At 51.1% G+C, this 10491-nt stretch overlaps 1 protein-coding gene across 1 annotated transcript; it reads right to left on the bottom strand.

Moving 5' to 3' along the window:
- Positions 1–1718: 1718 nt before the first annotated feature.
- On the bottom strand, positions 1719–7666 carry PGLS (6-phosphogluconolactonase). Its single transcript, XM_004312448.4, has 5 exons — positions 7304–7666; positions 3637–3744; positions 3078–3179; positions 2636–2776; positions 1719–2075 (listed from the first exon to the last, which is right to left on the bottom strand). The coding sequence occupies exons 1-5, from the start codon at positions 7589–7591 to the stop codon at positions 1938–1940; spliced, it is 777 nt and encodes a 258-aa protein (XP_004312496.1). The 5' UTR covers positions 7592–7666; the 3' UTR covers positions 1719–1937.
- Positions 7667–10491: the final 2825 nt, after the last annotated feature.

Here is a 10491-nt window from a genome sequence, read left to right as displayed (position 1 = left end):
ATAAGGAGGAATTGGAACCCTTGGGCACTGTTGATGGGAATGTAAAATGATACAACTGCTGTGGAAAACATTACGGAGGCTCCTCCAAAAATTAAAAATAGAACTACCATATGCGTTATGACCCAGCAATTCCACTTCTGGACGTATATCCAAAAGAACTGAAAGTAGGCTCTCGAAGAGATATTCATCCACCCGTGTTCACAGCAGCATTATTTACAATAGCTAAAACACAGAAGCAACCCAAGTGTCCACTGACCGGTGAGTGGATAAGTAAAATGTGGTACATCATATCTTAAAGAGGAAGGAAGTTCACACACGCTACAACATGGATGAACCTGGAGGACATTATGCAGAGTGAAATAAGCCCGTCACAAAAAGGCAAATACTGTATGATCCCAATTACACGAGGCACTTAATAGTAGTGAAAATCATAGAGACAGAAAATAGTATGGTGGTTGCTAGGGCCGGGGAGAGGGGAGCGTGGGGAGTTAGTGTTTAATAAGTACAGAGTTTCAGATTTACAAGATGAAAAGAGTTATGGGGACGGATGATGGTAATGGCTGCTTAAAACTGTAAATGTATTTAATACCACTGAACTGTATACTTAAAAACGGTTAAGATGGTAAATTTTATGTGTATTTCAACACAGTTTAAAAAAAAGAATATGTCCACATCCTAACCCCTGGAACCTCAGAATGTGATCTTATTTGGAACAGACATCTTTACAGACAAAATGAGTTAAGGATCTTGAGATGAGCTCAGCCTGGATTTAGGGTGGTCCTATATCCAATGACAGGTGTCCTTATTAGAAGACGACAGGAGGGAGGGCTTCCCTGGTGGCGCAGTGGTTAAGAATCCGCCTGCCAATGCAGGGGGACATGGGTTCGAGCCCTGGTCCAGGAAGATCCCACATGCCGCAGAGTAACTAAGCCCGCAAGCCACAACTACTGAGCCTGCGCACCACAACTACTGAAGCCTGCATGCCTATAGCCCATGCTCCGCAAAAAGAGAAGCCACTGCAATGAGAAGCCCACACACCCCAACAAAGAGTAGGCCCCGCTCGCCACAACTAGAGAAAGCCCATGCGCAGCAACGAAGACCTAATGCAGCCAAAGATAAATGATAATAAATAAAGTAAATATTTTTAAAAATCTTATCTATAAAAAAAAAAGAAGAGGACAAGAGGGAGCTCCCTGGTGGCCTGGTGGTTAGGATTCTGGGCTTCCACTGCCGTGGCCCGGGTTCAATCCCTGCTCTGGGAACTGAGATCCTGCAAGTCGAGTGGCATGGCCAAGAAAACAAACAAAAAAACAGACAAAAAAAAAAAAGGAGGACAGGACACAGAGAAACACACAAAGAGAAGGCCATGTGACAACAGAGGCAGAGATGAGTGATGTGTCTACAAGCTAAGGAAGGCCAAGAATTGCCTGCAGCTACCAGGAGAGAGACCTGGGATAGATTCTCCTGCAGAGCCTCCAGAAGGATGTAACCTTCCTGACACCTTGATTTTAGACTCCTGGCCTCATGAACTGTGACACAATAAATTTCAGTTGTTCGAAGCCACCTGGTTTGTGGTACTCCGCTATGGCAGCCCCAGGACACTCATCCAGGGGGCCCTTCCCTGCCCTCCACGTGCTGGGATGAGGGCTGCAGGTCAGGCCCTCCACCCGGGGACCAACAGTCCCACTGCCCACCAAGGACCACGAGACAGCGGAGACTTCAAAGAGATGTTCCTTTTAATAACTGAGTCACCCAGAGCCACGGCCCATGGGCTGAGCCCCTGGGCAGGGCTGGTGGCCAGACCCTATCGGCTTCCAGTAGCACCACTCGGCTTTTCTAAAATGAAGCCTGGAGTGGGCTGGCAGCGGGGCCCAGACTGGGAAGATCCCGGCCCACTCGGGCTGTGTGTGGTCCCAGCTGTAGCATCTCGGCACCAGTTACAAAGTGGAATGCTTCTCGAAGGGCACGGTCAGGAGTCGGGCTGCTGCCTCGTCCAGGAACCAGCAAAGTTTCCCAGTGCGGGGCTGGACCAGGGCGGCGGGGAGCGGGTTTTCCTCCTTGTCCTCCAAAATGCGCTGTGTGGAGAGGGCAGGAGCGTGGGACCCTGCCCACACCCCAGCACCCTTGGACCTCTCCTACCCTCAAGAGGTGATATTGCCCATCCCGGATGTCCTAGCTTCAAGCAATCAGGAGGGATGGGGTCTCTTCCTTTTTATCATGTGACTGTTTAATATGGGGGTCAGCACACCTCTTCTACAAAGACCAGAGAGTCACTATTTCGGCTCTGCAGATCACACCCCGTCTCTGTTGCAACTACTCAGCTCTGCTGTTACAGGGCAAAAGCAGCTTTCTAAAGTGCTTGATTTCTTTATTTCAATTGTTTTTTATTTAACAATTAAATATATATGTATATGCATTAAGTGCTACGAATTTACCTCTGAGCAGTTTTGGCCTCATCTCATCCGTTTCATTTCATAATTGTTAACTCCTAACTAGCCTGTATTTGCAGTTTTCATCTCCCCTTCAACCCAAGAATTATTGAAATATCCTGGGATCTGGTGCTTTCAGCACAGTAGTGTCTAGGGCCATATTCTATGCCTACAACCTTCTTGGGAAGGGGGCCCTCAGCTGTTACCTTCAGAACAGCTGCCTTGCCTTCTCCAGTTGCCACAAAGATGATAGTTCGAGCTGCATTCAGCACGGGAAGTGTGAGGGTCACGCGCTGTGGAGGTGGCTTCGGGGAGTCGCTGATGGGGGCCACAATCTTCTCCCGCTCCTGGGGAGGGAGGCCCAAGGTAGAGACAGGAGGACAATGTCACTTGACCTCTTGAGTACTCACACATGCCAAGCACTGTCCATCCATCGTTCCATCCCGCCCTACTAATCCTGTGGTACTTGATTTAAGGTTCCTGTTTTAAGGTGGGTGAACTGAGGCTCAGAAGGGTCAAGCCCAGCGGGCATGCCTGTTGGCAGAGGCTGACTCACACCACGCTGCAGGCACCTTCCAGCGCTCTGGAAGCCCCAGATGGCAGAGGCTGGGGCTCAGACATGAGCAGGGCCTTCGTGGGTGTGCTCACCTGCAGGAGGGGGTGGTCTGGGAAGAGTGAGCAGGTGTGGCCATCGGGACCCACACCCAGAATCAGCAGGTCGAAAACCGGGATGGAGTCCCCTTGGAATGCCTGGGTGAGGAAAGAAGACAGTCCCAAGAAGTTGTGAGGGAAGGGCGCAGAGGACACAAAGAAACAGTTGTCAGAAAAACAGGTCGCTGTAACCCAGTGAGAAATGCTCAGCCTCACCTGCAAAAAAAGGAACTCTAATCTACAAGGTTCCACATTTCACTGTCCACCTGGCTGACAGTGTGGGTATACAACTGTCCCCAAGATTTGAAGACCCAGGCCCACTACCAGGGTGTCAGAGACCAGGCCACCTTTGGGGTCCCCCAGGGCAGGGCTGTGGCCTCTCAGAGGGGGGATCCTCAAAGGGGGCTCTGCAGGGTGAGGCTGGGTCTGCTGACTGCCCCCAGGGAGAATTTCTGCCAGTGCTGAGCACACAGTGCCCCCAGCAGGGCGGCTCCGGCACTCTGGGAGAGGGCATCGGATGGAGGAGGTCTTGCTGCAGCTACTCCGAGGGACTCACCTGTCTCAGCTTCTTGGCATAGTCCTCAGCTGCCTCCTCCACGGGCAGCTCGGGGTTAACGGTGATCACCTGGCTGTCGGGGATCGGCAGCCTGGAGAGCAGGTGGGTCTGCAGCAGACGGAGGCACAGTGTCACCAACAGAAACACACAGTTTGTGGTGGCATGGGACCTGCACCTATGACTAGCTGGATCCTCCAGGCGAGGACATGACTGTCATTATACCCACTTCCCGTGTGAGTGAGGATCCCAGTGGCATTCCGCCAGGGGTCTTTCAAGTCCATGGTGCTTGGGGGCCTCCTGGCTCCAGCCTGCACCTGTTTGGCCATACCACAGCCCTGTTTCTAAACCCCCAGGGTGGGGAAAGGGGGGTGTGGGATGAATTGGGAGATTGGGATTGACACATACACGCTACTATGTATAAAATAGATAACTAATGAGAACCTCCTGTATAGCACAGGGAACTCAGTGCTCTGTGGTGACCTAAATGGGAAGGAAATCTAAAAAAGAGGGGATATATGTGTACTTATAGCTGATTCACTTCGCTGTGCAGCGGAAACTAACACAACACTGTAAAGCAATTATACTCCAATAAAAGTAAACAAACAAACAAACAAACCCCCAGGGTCCTTTGGCCTTCAGGATAAAACCTAGCTCCTCTCTGCCCTCCACGAGGCCCTGCTGACCTTCCTGCCTCAGTGGGTACACCAGCTGCTGACCCTGCCTGGGAAACTTACACATCCCTCAAGCTGCCTCGTCTGAGCAGCCACCCCTGCCTGCACCTCCCCCGTAGTGCTGCCTGGTGGCATGACATATAATTGTGAAAAGCACTGATTTGTCTTCTGGGCTGCCACTACGGGGTGAGCGTGCCCAGCACATAGCAGGCACCCCAACCTAGTATGCGTGGGTTTAATGCAGAAGCACCTGGAATCAGGCCTCCCGCAAGGCAGAGGGCTCTAGCCCTCGCCCATGGAGATGAGCCCCAGGGCCTTGGATCTGCCCTGGGATGGATGCTGGCAACCCCCACCTCGGCGCCTCCTTTTAGGCAGGGACTAGCTCAGCCGAGGCAATGCTGAGCTGAACCACAGAGTAAAAGCAGGTAAACAATATAGTTTTTGGAGCAGTGGGGGAAGGTGGCAGGGACATGGGACAAACCCGCCAGAACTTATGGCGCTGACCCCCCTGAATGCTGGCCTGAGTGTGGGCTCTGTGTTGAGGGTAATGGGGAGCCAAGGAGGGTGTGTGAGCTGGGGAGGGGCACGATCAGATCCATCGTTGGAAAGACCTGCTTTGTCCAAGGTCCCCATCTATACACACCCTTGGGGATTGTACTGAGCAAAGCCGGATGGAGTACGGGTGCCCCATTTCTGTCACCTGAGTCCACTCCTTAGCTGCCCTCCCCCACAGGGTCAGAGCCATTCCCTCCTCCTCAGTGTGGGCTTCCAGGGAGCCCAAGGCTGGGCATCGGTTGGGCAGGTTCCTGGAAGTGGAACTGCTGGTTGATCGGGTGGGCTTTCTCTAAACACTTTGTAGGTGCTGAGGAACCATCCCCGGGAACGTGGCCCCAGCTAATCCTCCCAGCCTGGACAGCAGAAGGCCCATAGAACAGGGTGAGCCATTCATGCTTAGAGAGCCCCAAGGTGGCCGGGGTCCATCCTCAAGGAGAGGAATACCTCTGCACCCCTGTACCAGGTCGCTTAGTGGCCCCCCCAAATTCATGTCTACCCAGAACCTCAGTTATTTAGAAAGAGGGTCTTTGCAGTTGTCATTAGTTAAGATGAAGTCAGTGCATTAGGATGGGCCCTAGATCCAATGACTGCTGTCCTTATAAGAGGAGGACACAAAGAGAAAATCAGAGAAGATGATGTACAAACAGAGGTAGAGGTTGGAGTGATGCAGCCACAAGTCAAGAAACGCCTGGGGCCACCAGAAACTGCAAGAGGCAAGGAAGCCTCCTCCCCTAGAGCCTTTGGAGGGAGCATAGCTCTGCTGAAAACACCTTGATTTTGGACTTCTGGCCTCTAGAACTGTGAATCAACGCCTGTTGTTTTAAGCTACCCATTTGGTGGTACTTTGTTACGGCAGGCCCAGGGAACTAATATGACTCCCCTCACGGGGAAACGCAGAAGCAAATCCTCGCCCCACGTTTGTTCCCACCGCACAGCTTTTGCCTCTACTCTACCCTCTGCCCCAGCTCCCCAGTGGCGGGCTCCTCACACCTTCTGGTCACAGCCCAAACGTCACCTCCTCAGAGCCCCCCAGTGCCCACCATCCTGGCTGAAAGATGCTCCCCCCTCTTCCCTGGCACTTTCTTTCATCTTACACTATTATCTTTTGTCCAAACTGCATTACGTTATGGCTCGGGGTGGATTTCCCTTATTTATTGCCCTGTGTGTTGGTACCCCTTGCCCCACAATGAGCCCTGCGAGGGACCTGTGCTGGATACATGGACACGCATTGAATATCCGTGCAACTTTCTCTTTGACGGTTCTGTTAGAATTCTGTTACTTGAGCAAGTACGGCTTTTCTAATTAAAAGTCTTTCAAAGTCACGCAAAGTAAAAAGAAACAAGAGCCCACTTTTAAATTAGGCTCTGGGGGAAGACACACAGGAAAGCAGACTTAAGGGTGGCCCCTGTCCCTGCTATGGGTCCCAGGTGCTATCTGGGGGGCTGGGCCAGGCAGGTTCATACCCCGGCTCCCTCACTGGTTACCAGGTGACTCTCCTCTTCTGGCCTCAGTTTCTCCATCTATGAAATGGAGGTACTAACAGCCCCCGCCTCATAGGCTATTGTGGGGTTTCATGAGATGATGGATAAAGCGCTTGGTAATCAGTAAACCTTCCTGCTTATTACCAAAACAAACAAAACAAACAAAAACCCATCACCTCAAACTTCTTTGTGAAGAGAACTTAACACATCCAGGACCTGAGCGACCTGAGCCTTCTGGCCAAACCTGCACCTCCCACACTTCCCTGGGTGGGTTTTCCTCCTCCATCCATGGCAAGAAGAGTTGACTGAGACGCGGGGGGCTGTGGGGGAGGCGTAGGCACCCAGCTCAGACCAAAGATCCTCCAAGCCTCAGTTTTCCTGCTTGTAAAACGGCGGGCAGGGGGTCCCCTGATTCTATAGGAGTCTGGGGCCCGAGGCCAAAGTTAACCAGTCACGGAGTCATCAGCGCCACAAGCTGTGTGGAGACCACCGAGAACTCGTCCAGGTTACAGATGGGGAATCCGAGGCCCAGGTTCCACACCAGATCCCTCCTAGCTGGCTCTTCCCTAACTGCCTTTGCACGCTACGAGCCTGCGGCGCCTTACCTTCTCTAGGTCCCTGGAATGGACCACTCTGTTTCACCTCCACGCCTTTGCCCATGCCATTCCCTCTACCTGGCTACCGGATAAAGCATCAAGAGAGGCTTCAAGGTCCCCACTTTCCACCCGGGTGGCAGTGGAGGTGCAGCCCAGATGGGACCTCAGGGCACCCAGCAGACCATTCCCGGATCCAGGCCAGATAGAGGCAGAGGGCACGGTGTGACCCTGCAATACCCCCGTAGCCTGGTTCAGGCGGTGGGCGCGGCCTTCTCGAAGTGACCCCCGGTGGCCCCCGTAGCCGGGTTCAGGCAATGGGTGCGGCCCTCTCGCTGTGACCCCCGGCGGCCCCCGTAGCTCTCACCCGGTAGAGGCCGTACGTGCTCTCGGCGTGCTCGAAGGGCACGAGCCGCTCGTCGCAGAAGCCCAGCGTCCAGCGCGCGAGGCTGGCGGGCCCGGCGGGGGCAGCGGCGGTGGGCAGCTCGCGGGCCAACATCGAGACGAGGCTGCCGCCTGACAGGCCGAGCGTGAAGCGGGCGCGGGCCCCCGCCAGGCAGCACGCTGCCTGCTGCGCCACCAGTTGTGCCAGCGACGCGCCCAGCTCTTGCGAGCTCGAGAAGACCGAGATGAGGCCGGGGGCCGGCGCGGCCATGGCGACGGCGGCAGCAGGGAGGCGGAAGCCCTCCCGGCAGCCGCCAGTGCGCCTGCGCGAAGTCTGGTCCTGGTACACAGCTCTCGGTGCCTTTGGGCGGCTGCTTGTAGCACATGCGCAGTCCCACGAGTGAAATCCCGGCGGGGTGGGGCAGCCGGTCCGGCGGCGCTCATTGATTCTTTGCGCGCTCATCGAACTCTTTCCTGGTCTGCGGCAGGCGGAGCAGGTGCAGTTGCGCTCAACCTCCCGGTATCAGGGCGGGGCCAAAGGAGGGAGCTCAAAGCTTCCAGGCTCGGGAAGAGGGGGACCTGGGGTCGGGTGGAGGGAGGCGATTTCCTGGAGGAGGGCGCATTTTGGTGGACTTTGCATTCCTGAACTTATGTTTGTCTTGCTGGTATTTGTCGTTTCTCTCTTTAATTAAAATATAGACTTGATGAGGACAGGGATATTTGTTACGTTCACCGAATCCTCCAAAGCCCCCTGAATTATGGCACAGTGTAGGGGCTGAAAATACACTTGTTGAATTTCTCCTGCATATTCTCTCTGGAGACCTCTGTGTCTCTCTGAGGACTCAGAGAGGCCTCCACCCTTGGCTCTTGCCTGGAGAAGCTACCAGACTGAGGCAAATGGGCCTTGGCTGATAAGATAGAATATTCAGGAAATAACATGGGCAGGGAGGACTGGAAGGGGCAGGAGGCCTGGTGGGTCAAGGCAGCTGGACCACGTCTCAGAAGCAGAGAGTTTAGGAGAGTGTAGTAAGTGCAATGAGATTTGCATAGGTAGTGCATCTTTAAAAGAAGTAGCAAGAAAACAATTCCATTTACAGTAGCATCAACAAGAATAAAATGCTTAATAAGTTTAGCAAAAGAGGTGCAAGACTTGTACACTGAAAACTATAAAACTTAGCTGAAAAAAGTTGAAAGATGATCTAAGTCAATGGAAAAACATCCAATGTTCATGGGTTGGAAGATTTCATATTGTTAAGATAGCAACACTCAGCCAATTAGTCTATAGATACAATGCGATCCCTATCAAAATTCTGAGAGCCTTTTTTGTAGATATTGACAAGCTGACCCCAAAATTCACATGGAATTGCAAGGACCCCGAATAGCCAACCAATCTGGAAAAAGAACTAAGTTGGAGGACTCACACTTCTTGATTTCAAACTTACTGCAAGCTACAGTGACCAAACAGTGTGGTATTGACATAAGGATAGACATATATATCAATATAATAGAACTGAGATGGAAAACAGCAACAACAAACTGTATGTCTTTGGTCAGTGGATCTTCAACAAGGGTGCCAGAACCATTCAATGGGAAAAGAATAGTCTTTTCAACAAATGGTGTGACAGTTAGACAGTCATATGCAAAAGAAATGAAGTTGAGGGACTTCCCTGGCGGTCCAGTGGTTAAGACCCTGCTCCCAACGTGGGGGCATGGGTTCGATCCCTGGTCGGGGAACTAAGATCCCACATGCTGCATGGTGCAGGCAAAAAAGAAAAAATATATATATTTTTTTAAAAAAGGAATGAAGTTGAACCTTGTAGTAGGCAGAATGATGGTCCCCCCGCTAAGGTGTCCACACTGTAATTCCCGAAACCTGTGAATATGTTAGGTTACTTGGCAGGGGGGAATTAAGGTTGCAGATGGAATTAGGTTGCTAATCAGCTGTCCTTAAAAGAGATTACCTGGATGAGCATAATGTACTCACAGAGGTCACTAAAAATAAAAGAAGGAGGACCAGAGAATTGACAGCATGAAAAAGACTCAACCCACTGTTGCTGGCTTTGAAGATGGAGGAAGAGGCCACGAGCCAAGGAATATTGGCGGTATCTAAGTGCTGCACAAGGCAAGGAAATGGATTCTCTCAGAAGCTCCAGAAGGAATGCAGCCCTGCCAAACCTTGATTTTAGTCAAGTAAGATCCATTTCTGACTTCTCACCTTCAAAGCTATAATTGGCATTATTTTAAGCCAGTAAATTTGTGGTGATTTGTTACAGCAGCAGCAGAAAACGAATACAGATCCATACCTCCTGCCATATACAAAAATTTAAATGGGTCAAAGACCTGAATATCAGAGCTAAAACTAAAAAATTCTTAGAAGAAAACAAATGCAAAAAACCTTTCTGTCCTTGGGTTAGACAATGATTCCAAAAGCATGAGCAACAAAAGACAAATACATAAACTGGACTTCATAAAAATGAAAACCTTCTGTGTTTCAAAGGATACTACCAAAAGAGTGAAAAGACAACCCATGGGATGGGAGAAATTTGCAAATCATATATCTTATAAGGGTTTAGTATACAGAATATATTAAGAACTCTTACAACTCCAAATAGACAACCGAATTAAAAATTGGGCAAAGGGTCCGAATAGACACTTCTCCAAAGAAGGTATACAAATGGCCAATAAGCACATGAAAAGATGTCCTGTTTATTAGCCCTCAGGGAGATGCAAATCAAAACTACAATGAGGGGCTTCCCTGATGGTGCAGTGGTTGAGTGGGAAGATCCCACATGCCGCGGAGCGGCTGGGCCCGTGAGCCATGGCCACTGAGCCTGCGCGTCCGGAGCTTGTGCTCCGCAACGAGAGAGGCCACAACAGTGAGAGGCCCGCATACCGCAAAAAAATTAATTAATTAATTAAAATAAAACTACAATGAGATATCACTTCATACCTACTAGAATGACTACAATAATGAAACAAGTAGTGCTGATTAGGGTGTGGGAAATTGTAAACTCACACACTGCTGCTGGTGGGGATATAAAATGATGCAGTCACTTTGGAAAACAGTCTGGCAGTTCCTCAAAAGATTAAACATAGAGTTACCGTGTGACCTAGCACTTCCACACCTAGGTTTATACCCAAGAGAATTCAAGACATGTTCGCACAAAAAAC

The sequence above is a fragment of the Tursiops truncatus genome, chromosome 3, assembly GCF_011762595.2.
Source record: "Tursiops truncatus isolate mTurTru1 chromosome 3, mTurTru1.mat.Y, whole genome shotgun sequence".
Classification (NCBI taxonomy): Eukaryota; Metazoa; Chordata; class Mammalia; order Artiodactyla; family Delphinidae; genus Tursiops; species Tursiops truncatus.
The sequence above is the reverse complement of the archived record's forward strand: the minus strand, read 5'-3'. Positions and strand labels throughout refer to the sequence as shown.